Source organism: Schistocerca nitens, chromosome 1 (assembly GCF_023898315.1).
Source record: "Schistocerca nitens isolate TAMUIC-IGC-003100 chromosome 1, iqSchNite1.1, whole genome shotgun sequence".
In the NCBI taxonomy this organism is placed as follows: domain Eukaryota; kingdom Metazoa; phylum Arthropoda; class Insecta; order Orthoptera; family Acrididae; genus Schistocerca; species Schistocerca nitens.
This window is the reverse complement of record NC_064614.1, coordinates 888372063-888388316: the sequence shown is the minus strand read 5'-3', so window position 1 is coordinate 888388316 and position 16254 is coordinate 888372063. Positions and strand designations below refer to the sequence as shown.

The 16254-nt window shown below is 39.6% G+C and overlaps 1 protein-coding gene across 2 annotated transcripts in view; it reads right to left on the bottom strand.

The window, feature by feature from the left end:
• Positions 1 to 16254, bottom strand: part of LOC126264083 (S-adenosyl-L-methionine-dependent tRNA 4-demethylwyosine synthase TYW1-like) — a 93048-nt gene that overhangs the window by 61528 nt on the left and 15266 nt on the right. For both annotated transcript variants that reach the window (XM_049960968.1, XM_049960969.1), the window contains exons 3-4: positions 905 to 1009; positions 314 to 508 (exon numbers count right to left, since the gene is read on the bottom strand). In XM_049960968.1, coding sequence (XP_049816925.1) covers positions 314 to 508; positions 905 to 1009 — 300 coding nt within the window. The remainder of the gene's footprint in view (positions 1 to 313; positions 509 to 904; positions 1010 to 16254) is intronic.

The window sequence follows — 16254 nt, the reverse complement described above, 5'->3', positions numbered from 1 at the left end:
CACCCTCGTAAACCAATTCTTTTAAGTTCAACTTTGTGAGGGGAATTTTTCCTCATTTCAAAAATCAATTATTTATCTAATTATATGCCCTACAATTAATCATATTCTCAGTTCAACAAAATTAGCTTCTATTCACATTCTTTCTTGAAGACCTAATTACACATGGTCACCATCTGCTGCGAAGAAAGCTATTATGAGACTAAAAGCAGCTGCACACCAGGAAAGATTCCAAAATTATTTTTAAGTACTGCATGTTTTCCAAAACTTGCCTGAAGAGATGAAAGAATGTAACTACACATGCAAAGATGCTTACCACATTGTAATTTTCACCATATTGTGAATTTCCAAGACCAAATACAGCATATTTCATGTCTTTTAATATGCCTCTGGACAATCTGAAGTCATTCACAGCCTCTTCTAGCCAGGTGTAAAACCAAGACCCTCCCTCTGGTGGTTTTCCTTCATTGTGTGTTGGCAACAGGAACACTGATAAAATGTTTCCAGTACACTGTGGAAAACAAATTTACATAATTAAGAATCATACTTGTGGATTGTTATCTTGAGACCCCACATTTACTCACTCTCCTCCGTACTTCCACAAAATGTTATTTCACTTGCAGAAGTCTCTGTTTCTTGATTTAAAGAGATGTATCAAAGTAGATGCGCAAATGGCACAGAAGTTATAACAATAAAAGTATTACTGTTGTAGCTGACATTGATCAATCAAAATGAAGTTACTTCAAGCTAGTAAGATTTACACATGGGTCAGATATTTTTTCATAGAGGAAGGATTTATCACAACGAAGGTAACCATTTTATAAAGACTGTACTAAACACTAAAATCAATTCATTATTACACTAAAAATACACATTAAAAGTATTTAGAGTCAATTTCAAGACATACCTCATTCACAAGGTTATCTTCTGGATCGTAGCTTGCCAAATCAACTACTTTAACTGATGTATTTTTAGCTGCCTTTATCCTGTCACAAAGCTGTGATGCAAAAGCCTGGAAATAAAATGCACCCACATTATTACAGGATTTTTACCTGTCTACGTATATAGGTTCCCTATGGTCACTAAAAATCGGATAAATATTTAACCACACTTTGCAATTATTTAGTAATACAATGCTGTCACATTTAAAATATTATACAGAACAAAGTAAGTAGACCGAGAATGAAACCATAGCATAATGATGTATTGCTGTGCATCAGTAACTCTCCTTGTTTCACACCAACAGTCTCTCAATAACTCCTTTTTCCCCCCCCCCCCCCTTGCTTCATTAATTCCCATGAAATCATTTTCCCACCACAAGTAAGAACTTAATATCTATTACCCTAAATTTGGAGTCTGCTCAGAAATCCAATATTTCTGATCAAAGTGAATACCACAAGAACCACGAACAAGTGTTTTGGGGTAACAAGGGTACCAGCGATCAATTAAGGGGTGAAAAGGGGGGGGGGGAATTTCCCTCCAAACCCCCCCAAAAAAGAAATTCATCTCAATTTGTATATAACAGTAGGAGTCAAACTAATGTGCGAATTTAAACTATTGTCAGAGTTTGGCATAGTGCAATAACTGGTTGGTTGGTTTGTGGGATTAAAGGGACCAGACTGCAACGGTCATCGGTCCCAGTGCAATGACTAATAAGCTTTTATTGTTTTTATAAATTTCAGCTGTTTGCGGAGTTTAGAACCCATAATAAACAAGTAATGACAACTCTGTATGTACTGACCAATCCACTATATAAAAAGAAGAGTTAGTGCTCAACTTTATTTGCTTTATTTTCAGTGAAAGAAAGCGTATTGCAGGAGACAGTCTATTGAAATAAATGCTAATGATTACACTGGTGAATTGCTTACTGAATCTTCAATTAGTCTTCTTTTGCCGTTGGACAAAAAATTACCTATAATTAAGTCATCATCCTAAAGAAAGTGATGAATACAAGATGTAAGTACCAGAAAAAATGGGATTGTAGGTACAATTAGTGGTACTCTGATCAATCTGGGTGAGGCTTTTTGCAAACTATGTGGAATCGGATTTAAAAAATTATACTGACGCTGTACGAAGACAAGAGAGCATTCACTCCTCCACATTTCACTAAATTTAGAAAAGCTACTGGAAGAACGGAAACACTGGAAAAGCATGCCAAGTCAGAGAAACATACAAAAGCTGTTGCACTTGAAAACTGTAAATTACAGGGATTAAACACTCCAATTCATGAGCAGATAATTAAGCAAAATTAAAGTGAAAAGTTTTAAATCAGCTAGCAGTGTCTTCTTTAATTCAAAGTCTGTATTTCTTTAGCAAATGAGAAATCCCTTATTCAAAGAAATATGAATCTCTAACTTTTAATATAGTACTGAAAAGTGACATCAAATACATTAAGTGTGTTAAATTTCAGAGTGAAAAGTCCACACACATTAGCAAACACACTACTTCAGAATTATTAAATTGCCTTGGTGAGGTTCTAGACAACCAAAATTATACAATTCAAACAATAAATTCTTTTCCTTAATGGCTTCATTTATCTTAAGGGCTGAAATGGGCTGTGAAACACGAAGGACACTCATTCAGCGTGTGCCGTGCATTCCTGTCTCCACCTCCAGCATAGAAAGTTCATTCAGGACAATGAATAGGGTGATGAAAAAATTAAGAAAAGGATGGGTTGGATAGACTTCAAGTTTGTGTGAATGATTCCAACAGATGGGGATGAGGAACCCACAAAATTGTCATTGATGATATCATCAACAAATATGGTATAAAGAAAGCCTTGACACAATAATTTCCTGTAAATATAATTAACTGCATGCAATAATATTATTTTATTGATTCTCATAACTTCATTCTTTAAGATGATTGATTAATATAGGCTAGCCTAGCACTTATACAATTTAATTAAATATCAGGTATTAAGAGCAAATTTTAAATATTACTGCCATTGCTAACATTTTTTATTATAGTATCACTAAAATTTGAAGCCTAAAACGTCCCCCTCCCATCCCATGAAGTGCAATATCCCACCCGGACAAAAGTGGCTGTATTTGTCACTGAAGGGTGCAACAAAAGTACAATGGACAATTACTCAATTGAATTTATGTGACAGGCACTTACTAGAGCAAGGCAGTACAACCATTTTTCTTTACACAACAAACATTGTCTGAAAGGTGGAGTGGACTTAAAATTCTTAAATGACTATTCTCCATGCTCATGTCCTGTTGACAAATTGAACCAGCAGAGCTAATACATGCTTAAATATCACGTGCGAAAACAAAATTTCTATAATGTGGCCTAAAGATGCTTCACACTGATATTAAATCACTGTTAAACATACTTTCCTTACCATGTCACGTGCCCGCAATGTCATCAGGTGTCAAGTCTTGTGGGCAGTGGTCACAATGTTTTGGCTCAGAGTATACTATATCACAAAATCATCACAGAGCAAGGTGGATTACCATTAACCTTAATTTGAAGAAGTAACTGTCAGACTTTGAGACTATTCTGGTTGTCTCATCATTTCCCTTCATAGCCTAGGATGCAAGGGTATACAAACAGAACGATTTTTAAACGAGCCTTGCTAACAGTGTGAAGTAAAAACTTGCTGTAGACAATATTATGGTGGAAGTTCATAATAATGCACAACAGACCACAGTGGAACTAAACATATAAATAAAACTGCTGCAATTTGTCCTAGGTAAAATGTGGTTTAATGATGTAGATTTACAACTAATGTTTTCCTGATAGGTTTACAAATGCATACCCTTCCATGTTGATGATCTATTATTTCCAGTGATTTAAAAATGCAGCACATAATCCCAAACAGCTTTATCACTTTCAATATAAAGCAGTGAATGGTTTATTTTCTCCAGTAAAAAGGGGAAGTTGCTGCTTAACACCTGAAGGCCAATAGCATTCACTTATTTTCACGTAGCCAGTCACAAAGTTTCAAGAACTGCCTTTAAATGATTCTAGGAATATACTACAAACCTTTAAATATCACTCACATAGGGATTGTGAGGAAATTAAAATAATTATACAACACATAGAGGCATTCAAAAAAATTATTCTTCCAATGCTCAGTATGTGAATGGAACAGGAAGAACGCTTTATGAACTGATACAATGGGACGTACCCTCCGCCCTGCACTTCACAGTGATTTGTATAATATTGATGTAAATGTAGATAACTAATTGTGAAGAATGTAATAAAATTGTGTCTGATAGATCACTTACAAAAAATGGTTACAGTCATACACCTCAAGAGCACATTATAACCTAACTCCAAGTAATTTTGGGAATAAGTTAAAGATTATACAACATCTTAAAATTCTTACCAGATAAGTCAAATCATCTGATAAAACCAAGGGCAGGTAAGCTAGTAAACTAACCTCTGCCAGACTGTCTGAATATAAAATACAATAGTTTAATTGTGGTGTGGTGTACTGAAATCTAGACATGACAGCAGGACTGAAACTGTATTGAGAGTAGTAGACAACTTTTTGTGGGAAAGCTCATCCAACTACTTCTGCACACACACACAGCTTGCTACAAAAAGTTTGGTTAATTAGACAATAACAAAGACTTTATAAACCAAACTGTTTCTACAAGTTTTTATTTATGGCCAATAAAGTGGGATATCCACAGTGTGGTGGGGGGAAAAAAACTGAAGACCAAATACAATGAAAATTAGAACTTTTACTGGAGAGGAACAGAGCAGAGAGGAAATTCAGATGTGAGCTTTATTGCAAACAAGAAAATTCAAAACCATATTACTGATGTTTAAGGAAATGTACAGGTCTTTTTAAGGTGAAGGGAGCAAGCTTCATCGGGACTTTATGTGGAGTCAGTGGCACAGAGTGAAAATGTGTGCCAAACCGTGATCTCCTGCTTACTAGGCAGTTGTGGAAAAAAAAAAAAAAAAAAAACTGCACCATCCAGACATAGTGTTTATCGAAACTGCGCGGACATCTCAGTATGCCCCTCGCCGACCCACATTCCCATCTACACCCATGCCACTCAAACTTTGCACTTGACGTTTGCATTTCAAGTTGGCAGAGTATAAGCTTAACAAGTGAAGAACGAGAAGATGAGGTGCTTGGTGTGGTAAACACTGCTGGTCATGGAGTCAAAGCACCTGTGTTACCGGCTTTGTTTGATGTAAACATAAACAACATGCATTGTGTATGGTTCCTACCATGTGCTTGCATTGTACTGTGCTTTGGTTCACTATGGTTTAGAAAATTCTGATACTCTAGAAAACTTTGTTCATCTAGTGACAATCCTTTGAGTCAAGGTGTGCCGCTAGACAGTGAGGCACTTAAATTGATAGTTGTGGAATGAACATCAAAAGCTCTTGGAATTAATGTAAGAAAAATAGAAGCAAGGGAGTATTCTTGCAAAAGCTGAAAAATGTAGACGTGAGACATTATGATTTTGAGTCTTGTGGATCGGATAATATATTTTTATACCACAGGAAGGAAGAAAAAGCACTGGTGCAATTCGCAGCCATATTTATGCTACAGCAGGAAAGACTACCAAAGCAAAGTTACTAGTGTTGTTAAAAAAGGACTTTTCAGGTGTGGGAGAAATGTCACTAAAAATTGGGCTGCAAAGTATGGATTTCAGTTACAAAGCACTAGATGAACACAAAGTCCTGTTAGAAAAGGCACATATTGTTACTGTTTAAAACACATTATTGCACAGCAAAGACATTTATTTCATTTGTGTTTGTGATGATGACCACAGTGATGATGGCGAGCTGGATGGAATATCATCACTGTTGCTGTAAAATGGTGAGTGAAAAGCCATGGATATCGGTTATTTATTGCATCACTGTCATTAGAAAATGTAGAGCTGGAAGTTACAATCTCAGTTATTACTTATTTGGTAAGCTATGTATCTTATTGTTTTCAAGATATCAATCATCATCAAATAATTATTTTCTGTACTTCTTTGTTACAGTATCGATAGTGGGTGTTTTGTTATGATTATATTTATATTATTTATTGTTTACTTGCTGTCATTGCGGTATCAAGTCAAAATTAATTTCTTATACACACTGTTATTCTTAATAGTTTACATTTATGAGTGGAACGGAAAACCATATCTGCCATGTGTGGACTACTGTTGCAACCATCCCCACTGCAGTACAGCCAACCTAGCTTGACGTAATGTGAACAGTCAACAGTAAAAGTTTCACCGGCACAGGTATTGTGCCACCTGTCAGCAGTCCCTGTCCATGTCCATGTCCTCCATGCTCACTACTTTGAGATTCCTGCAGGTCTAATGTGACTGTGCATTCACAATGAAGCTGGCGGATTCATGGATCATCGAGGCAACTCAATTATTCGAATGCTTCATGGTCGTTCTTTCGGACACGTCTGCAGAATCTGCAGCTGTGATACGTATTCTGAAAATTGAAGGTGGAGAGGAGAGAAATGAAAGGGAAGGGAAGGGATTCATGATGTCAGCTACATTGGGACTTCACCAGTGATCCATCCAACTTACAAGAAAGTTGCATTAACCAGTGCACCTCTTGGATGTAGTGTTTATCGCAACTGCAGGGACTATCTCAGTACATTTGTTGTGTCCACAGCACAACTCCTGCCATGTAGTCCACCTTTATGTCATGTGCAACGTGTTCGTTCAGCCTATAACAAGGCAAAACCAGATCAATGAGTTCTTCATTGGTCTTCCACAGACGCCGCTAGTGCTGACCACACAATATTGCGTGCCTCCATCACATGCAACAGTAAGTCAGAGGGATGAAATTGCTCTCGCTAAGAAGTCAATGAGCGGATGCACGATATCGTTAGGTTGCTGCTTCCCAGTATCAACCCCTAGTGGCTAATTAACTCTCACCCCAGCAAGGTACCAGCAGTCTACCACCTTCATAAAGTCTCCAGTCCACGGGTACAGCAGCCGCCATAGTCACAATCGCTCAAAGATGACAGTAACAGACTTAGATCTGAACAGTGTTTACATCTGGCAAGTGACTATATTGTGTACCGAAATTAGTCTTAGTCAGGCCAAATTCGAAAGAGTGTTGTACCTGAACTGGAAGTTATGGTTTTGTGTTGTAATAAAAGAGAGTTCATTAACACTGTAAAGATCACTTGGTAGCGATTTTCGCATGGGAATTTCAAACCTACGCAGCACCCATAGTCGACCAGTAACTTTGAATGGACAACAGCAGTCATATGACTTTAACCATTTTTTGTAAGTGATCTATCAGACACAATTTTACATTCTTCACAATTGGTTATCTACATTTACATCAATATTATACAAATCACTGTGAAGTGCAGGGCGGAGGGTACGTCCCATTGTATCAGTTCATAAAGCGTTCTTCCTGTTCCATTCACATACTGAGCATTGGAAGAATAATTTTTTTGAATGCCTCTGTGTGTTGTATAATTATTTTAATTTCCTCACAATCCCTATGTGAGTGATATTTAAAGGTTTGTAGTATATTCTTAGAATCATTTAAAGGCAGTTCTTGAAACTTTGTGACTGGCTACGTGAAAATAAGTGAATGCTATTGGCCTTCAGGTGTTAAGCAGCAACTTCCCCTTTTTACTGGAGAAAATAAACCATTCACTGCTTTATATTGAAAGTGATAAAGCTGTTTGGGATTATGTGCTGCATTTTTTAAATCACTGGAAATAATAGATCATCAACATGGAAGGGTATGCATTTGTAAACCTATCAGAACACAGAAGTTCAAATCCACTCCGAATCTGCAGTCATTAATAGAGTGTAGCAATGAAGTATTTCAAATCTTCGATGGTATACAGCAAAAAGTATTATTCTGTGTTTTGCTGAATATGAGTTTTGGATTTTAATGAGAGACAGTGATCATTGAGGGTGTTGATACCATTATACCATGAACTCTGTAACTTTCTGTGCTACATTTAGTACTGGAACTCTTCTTCACTGCCTTGTCTCTTCAAGTTTGTCTAGTAATTCTGGCTGAGAATATTAATCTGTGTTCAATTAATATCAGGTAGCGTAGCAAATTTACTACACAATACAAATCTTACACACCTTCCAGTTCATTCTATCCAGGAAAAGACGTTACAAAGGCTAGATGACTGGAACCAACAGCAAGGGGAAGTCAGGGGATCCCACCAGCATTACACCCATTTGATGCGGCAAAGGAAACTTGGCACAGCTACATATCTAGACTGGTCCAACACTTCACTGCACACAGGACAACGGTTACAAACGAGCTTTCTTATTATACAATCCTGTAACTCTTACCTAAGGTTTGGTGCAGCAGTTGCTTCAGGATAAAGACCCATACATTTTAGGTTATGCAGAAGTGAAGGACAAATCCACTGACTATTTTGAAAATAAAACTATAGTGGTGGCAGCATGCGGACAATCTCTATAGGAATAGTTAGCCATGCTCCAAGGTCTCCCAAGTATGAATTATGAAAATCAGGACTGTAATCTTTCCTACACCAATTCAGCAGCCAGGCACATGCTTGTCCATCATTTTCTTCATATGGGGTACCACAGCCATATATTTGTCAAAAAGTGTTTTCAAAGTTATCATCTATATAAATCTTTAAAATGCCTTGATGTGCTTATCATTCATACACCAGACTCAGGGTTTCAGAATTACCTTATGAGCTTAAATAAACCAACATCGATAGAAAGTTTATCTGTGCAGATTTTTGAACAAACACAGCAAATAGAGTGGGTTCTCAGTCACAGAAGAACCGAGGTTTTTAAGATGGGCTTTCATGATGGTTACAAATCTTTCAGTAGCAAGGGCACCCAGAATGGCAAAATGTGCCAAATAATGGAGGATGGTCCACACCATCAAAGGGGTAAGTCAAAATGAGTTGGAAATCAGCAACATGAAGAGAAGTTTTGTGCTCTAAGTGTTTCGTTACCCCATTATAGATGGTCATGTTGTTATAAAAACATGAAGTGTTTACATTGCTGGAAAAAAAAAAAGCAGAAGGCACAGGTCTGTCTCCAGGAACTACATTGCACTGTCTGGCACTATTTGCACAGATGACACTGAACATACAGAGGACGACTTTGAACATAGCATTTACAGCCTTTTTGTTGTGCGTATCTGTGATCCAGCATCTCTGGTATAGGGCGAGTAGCAACTATCATTTTCATAATATTATTTAATTTGATAGATAAAAAATCCACTCACCAAGTGGCAGCAGAACATACACATAAAAGGCAGTTGTATTTAGCAAGCTTTCGGAGCCAATGGCTGCTCCTTCAGGCGGAATGGTTGAAGGGTAAGGAAGGAGGAGCCACTGGCTCTAAAGCTTACCAATTACACCCGTCTTATGTGTGTGTTCTACCCCCACTTGGTGAGAAGATTTTTTTTTATCTATCCAAATAATTTTGTCAATGACTGATTCTTTTCATACGGCATTTACAACATTGTTTCTCAAGGTTGTAAAGCAGGTTTGATTGATGTTGGACTCCATGGAAAAATGAATAATTTCAAGTTCATTGACTGCTTAACTGAGAGGGTTTATGGGGCCAAACAGCGAGGTCATCAGTCCCACGATTCTGACGTGACTCACAGAAGAAAGAGGGGTCCACTAAAAGTGGACAGATCCAGTCAGAGGTGTCAAACAATAAAACAATGAAGTGAAAACACAAACAGTAAAATGCAGAAAATGTGAGACCAAACCTAAAAATGGAAAAAAAAGAGTGGTCTTTCCACGGGGGAGAAGTCAGGGAGTCCCAGAACAAGAAGACTAGAAGAGAGACCCCAATCCCAACCACCCTGCCCCTGCTCCAGGAGTAAAGCAAAACCTTATACCTGGAAATAAAAACCACTTTCATGGAGGAGACTGAGGACCAGTTCAACAATATGTGAATTGTTGCTATTATTGAAATTAAGGGATCTGGAAGACTATAGCACAATGGGCAAAAAACAGGAACATTCCACCATTATGTGAGACACTTTTAGTCTGGCTCCACAACCACATTGTGGAGGTGGTTCGATATGCAAGAGGAAACAATGGGCGAGCCTGGTATGACCAACGCATAGATGGAATAAAACAGTGGACTCCTTCCGAGAGAAGTGGAAGAAGAGTGCCAAACTGCAGTAGTCATTCCATCTTTGGGCAAAGAGAGATTTGACATAGATCCACATATCTGCAGCTGAAATCATGAAAGAGAATGGAGTTAATTATCTGGTTCTCTAGCCAAATGGTCAGCCAGTTTATTCCGTGGGGTGCCCACATGACTTGGGACCCAGAGGAAGACAACTGAGTAGGCAGTACGGTCAAGGGCAGAGAGAAGGTCATGGATAGCAGAGATCAAAGGGTGACAAGAGCAGCATAGGTTAATAGCCTGCAAGCTACTCACTGAGTCAGTACGAATCAAAACACTGTGGAGGGAAGCCTGAGAAACAAAACTGAATGCTCTGTGAATGGCTAGAAGCTCTGCTGTCAATAAATCACGTGATTCTGGCAATAAATGGTGATTTAAGCCAGTAGGAGATGTCGAAGCACGTCCCACCTTATCTATTGTCTTAGAACCATCAGTGTAGAATATGGTGGCACTCCATAATTCTGCAAGGATAGCACGTACAAGACACTGGGAAACTATAGGGGCGACAGAGACCTCAGGACCTTGGAATACGCCAATCCTAATCTGTGGTCTGGGCACCATCCAAGGGGGATGTGGGAGGAAATACACATGGCACATTCCAGCGAGTGGAGATGGAATGCTGATGGTGGAAAGTGAGATTTATTCCAACCGGCAATCTCACCCTTGGGCTGTTGTCAGGAGGGAGACATCCCTCATTCACAAAGAGGACAGAGTACACAGGATGATCAGGGAATTGGCGAACGGCGATCGCATAAGAAACCAAGAGTTGGCTGTGTCGTATTTGTAGAGTGATAATCCCCATTTGCGCGAGTAGCCTGTCAATGGGACCAGTGTGGAAGGCACCTACAACCATATGCACCCCACAATGGTGAACTGGACCAAGTATTTGTACAGAGTGCAAGAAGCCACTGAGCCCTAAGCCTGACTACCATAACACTGTTCGACATGGGTTCTATTTCTGATATTAAAGTATGTGCTTCTAGACCATTTTACCGTGGGAAATTCAAATATGTAAACAAAAAATCGTTGTCAGGGATACTTTATTGGAGAAGTTGCTAATAAAGACTTTGGAAAATCTGTATATACCTCACCTTCTTCACTATCCCTGTACACAAGAAATAGACGTAAGATTTCTGTTAATGAATCTGTATATATTTGGATTAAAGGTAAAGGATGTTGTGAATATATAAAGTTTGTGGGAGACTGTACTGTATATTTTTATAAATAAACTTATTGCTAGCGTAGCCCTGTATTCTGTAGCGTTGCTGAGAAACTGTAAGCGTACATCTAGAACCTGTCGGCCATAGAGTATGTAACAGCATGTTCCATGTTAAAGTTCTTATCAGTTTGACCTTTGACCCTATCGCGCGAGGCTGTCTTACGCAATCGTGGCAGCGCGCCAGCCGCAGACTCGACGCTCTAATATATATATAAACCCACATCCTTTCGTCTTTCCCTCTCCTTCCCTCTTTCCTGATGAGGCAACAGTTTGTTGCGAAAGCCTGAATTTTGTGTGTGTGTTTGTGTGTCTGTCGACCTGCCACCACTTTCATTTGGTAAGTCACATCATCTTTGTTTTTAGATATATTTTTCCTACGTGGAATGTTTCCCTCTATTATATATATATATATATATATATATATATATATATATATATATATGATGTGACTTACCAAATGAAAGTGCTGGCAGGTCGACAGACACACAAACGAACACAAACATACACACAAAATTCAAGCTTTCGCAACAAACTGTTGCCTCATCAGGAAAGAGGGAAGGACCTGCCAGCACTTTCATTTGGTATGTATATATATATATATATATATATATATATATATATATATATATATATATATATATATATATATATATAATAGAGGGTTCGTTTGTGTGTCTGTCGACCTGCCACACAAACGAACTCAAACATACACACAAAATTCAAGCTTTCGCAACAAACTGTTGTCTCATCAGGAAAGAGGGAAGGAGAGGGAAAGACGAAAGGATGTGGGTTTTAAGGGAGAGGGTAAGGAGTCATTCCAATCCCGGGAGCGGAAAGACTTACCTTAGGGCGAAAAAATCCATCCACACATATACAGACACAAGCAGACCAGCGGTAGTGTTGGAAGCGGAAAATAAAATTTATTTGGTTATGGTCTTTTTCACAATTCATGGCAAACACAGAGATGTTTTGGAGAAATACGGGTATGTTGCCGCATCCAGTAGTGATAGAACGTGATAATTTCTTGTGCAACAGCAGGTGGGAAGAATCAGACATCATTAGGTTACCACCGCCACACCTATGTCATTAAGACCACCTGAAACATCTCATTAACTCGAACGGCGACAGCCGGTCGCTGCCTCGGCACTAAAGCTTCACGCCTCCTAGGGGCAGGTGCATCGAGTTTACAACAGTGGTGTTAGCCGCAGTTTGTGTCAGTCTTAACGAGTGGGTGTTTTGGCTGACAAGTAACTGTCTGTCGTATTTCCGAGCACGGATGATTTTTTTAATTCCTGTGTTAATACAGGTGTATTACCAAAGCGGTATTTTTAAATTTGCAGAAATGCCACGTCGTCGTGGATGTCGATATAAGCCGGACAACTTCTGCTACATCTGTGGGAAGTTCACTTTTGCCAGAAGTAGGAAGAAAATTTCTTCAGTCATAAAGAAAGCATACAAACATTACTTTGGAGTAGAGGTGGAGACCAAGATAAAGAATGGGCACCACATTTCTGTTGTGCTACATGTTACTGCAAACTAATTCAGTGGTGGAAAGGTAAAGAGAATGTGGCGATGTTTGCTGTTCCCATGGTGTGGAGGGAGCCTAAGGATCATGTTACTGATTGTTATTTCTGTCTAACAAAAATTCAGGGTTTTACAAACAAAAAGTCGAAGGGGCACATTGTTTACCCAGATCTGCCTTCAGCGAGAATGCCAGTGCGGCATTCGGACAACCTTCCAGTACCTTCAAGAACTCGAGATCAAATTCCGAGTGACAGTGAAATAAGTAGTACTGAAGAAATCACAGATGATGATTCTTTATATCACTGCACAAGTGAGTCATCGCCACATTTGTTAACACAGGCAGATTTAAATGATTTAGTACGTGATCTAGGGCTAAGTAAACAAAAGGCGCAGCTGCTTGGTTCAAGATTACAAGAGTATAATCTACTGCACCAAAGTACTAAAATCAGTGTGTTCAGGCACAGAGAACATGCCTTTATTTCTTATTTTTCAACTGACGAAGCACTGACATTTTGCAATGATGTTGCTGGCCTCATGAAAGTGCTGAACTTCACTTATATTTCACAGGAGTGAAGACTTTTCATAGATGCATCAAAAACAAGTCTGAAGGGTGTTTTGCTCCATAACGAAAATAAAATACCCTCTGTTCCAGTAGCTTACGCTAGTTTGACAAAACAGAATTACAAATTCTGTACAAAGGATGCTAAATTCATTAAAATACAATGAACACAAATGGAAAATATGTGCAGATTTCAAGGTAATAGCTATGGTACTGGAAATGCAACAAGGCTACACAAAGTATGCCTGTTTTCTTTGCGAGTGGGATAGTCGAGACCGAAATTCTCACTTCGTGAAAAAGAAATGGCCTAGGCGGAGATGGAAAGTTGGCGAAAGTCTGGTAGCTCCCGAATATATACTACTTCCACCACTTCACATCAAACTTGGCCTGATGAAACAATTCGTGAAGGCCATGGATCCAACAGGCTGTGGGTTTGCATATCTACATACCAAATTCTCCCGTCTTTCAGCTGCAAAAATAAAGGAAGGTGTATTTGTGGGCTCACAAATCAGGGAGCTGCAGAAAGATGCAAATTTTGAAGCATGTTTAACTGATAAAGAAAAAACCGCATGGGACTGTTTCAAGATGGTGTCGGAAAACTTCCTCGGAAGAAAAAGAGCTACTAACTACAAAGCAATTGTGAAGGATATGATTGAAGCATATCAGGATTTGGGGGTGCAATATGTCTTTGAAGGTACATATGATGGACTCTCATCTGGACTACTTCACAGAGAGTTGTAGTGACGTATCGGATGAACATGGGGAAAGATTCCATAAAGACATTTCTACCATAGAAAGGCGCTATGAAGGGAAGTGGGTACCTTCTATGTTAGCAGATTATTGCTGGAATATCATTCGAGAGAAGAAAGATTCACAATACAAGAGAAAAAAGTGATGTGCATTACAAGGCAGTTGTTTGTCAATTTTCTGCAATTTCTCATGTCAAATAAATACTTCAAAGTGTATAGACATAGGTTACTGTGTTATATGTTAGATCCCACCCTCCATTAATGTGATGAACTTATAACATCATAAAGATGTGCATTTGTTTGTCGAATTTCACCTCACGTTTGCTGCACTATATCAGAAACTGAAAAGAGAAATAAAATTGCGATTACTCATAAACTATCCCTGACAGAATAAAACCAAAAACAGTTTTCAATTCAGCACTCAAAATACAACTAGGATCACAATATTTTTTATCAGAAATAGAAAAAAAGTTTTTTTTTTTTGTAGAACAGTGTAATCTAGTCCAGACAAGACCAGAGCACAGTACAGATGGAGAAGAGTGGCACGGTCTGCATAGCAAGATGAGTGGGCCAGGAAGAGGAGAGCATTAAGCTTCCACATTCATGTAGTCTTTGGGTGGCGAATATGGGGCAGCAACATCAGCTTTTTATCAAAAATGAGGGCCAAGTAACAGGACCGTGCTACAACATTGAGAAGCTAGTCGCCTAATAAAGTTCTGGATCCGGGTGTACTGTGGGTCGACGACAAAAATGCATAACCCACATATTGGAGAGCTGGAAGCCATGGGAGATGGTCCATGCAGAGACCCGTCAGATGGCACCTTGGAGCCGAGGCTCAAAGTGTGTCACCAAGTCAAGATCAAAAATCATTGACATACAACACCTGGGTAATCACAGACCCAACAGAGGTTACAAGCCCATTGATGGCTATGAGAAAGGGTATGACAATTAACACAGAACCCTGTGGGATACCATTCTCCTGCATCCGAGTGGTGCTGAGTGAAGTGCAAACTCAAACCTGGAAGAGCTTGTGAGATAAAAAAAATCATGGATAAAAATTGGAAGGGGGCCATGGAAGTCCCAGTCATGGAGGGCAACTAAAATATGATCACGTCAAGCCATTTCGGTGAAGGGGTCAGAAGGGGGGGGGGGGGGAGAGGGGGGCCAGAATGAAGATATGCTGGTATCGGCGCAGTTGTCTTTGAGACCCTTCTGCACGCATCCAGATTAGCCTGGAGTTCCTCATCAGTTTGCAAGATTGGATCCCTTTGAAACATCACTCCCTGGACAATATTCAGAGATTGGTGGGGGTAACAGACACTGGGACATTGCCAGGATGATCACATGCATGAATAGCTGCAGACTGGGTGGCAGAAGCAGCTTTGATCAACAGGGAAACAGACAGAATCTTACTAAGAGACTCCCCTTCACCACACTTGTCCACGATATTCTCCACAAAAAACAATGGCTTTGTGGCAGTAAATGTGTACCCATCCGTACTAGTACAGACGAGATCGTGGGGAACACGTTTCATCCCACGATGGTAGTGCCTGGCCCTCCTCCCCTGATGTAGCCACGAAAGTAAGGGTTCCAGGTCATATGAAGCAGCATTCAATGATCCTTCACCTTTTGAAGAAGCAGCTGTTTGAGAACAGCCAGATTTTTGCAGCTTGATAAGCTCCATGCACCAATCATCGGTCCTGACATCACCCACTCCAATCATGGGCTCTCCCCATGGATGCCACCCAGCCACAGCAACAACCGCCTGGTATGGTGTCTGTTGCTGGGAGTCCTGGTGCTCCAGGAAGACAAGCAACCATTCCTTGGCATGCATGGAGGGGTATGGGGTTGGAAAGGGGACAGCTCATATCAGTAGTGTGATCCCTGCGTTGTCACAGGACTCAGCCAGATGAGTACATTACATCCCCACCACACTGACTGGCTACATGTGCTGGTGACCTAGCAGGTTGGAGAGGGGGCTATGGTGGGCAAGGAAGAAGGGAAGGAAGGAGGGAGAGGAATCCATGCTGTTGATACTAGGGAGGGAGTTCTTTCCCAAATGGCCCGCACTGAAAACAGAAAATTTACAAATGGAGATCA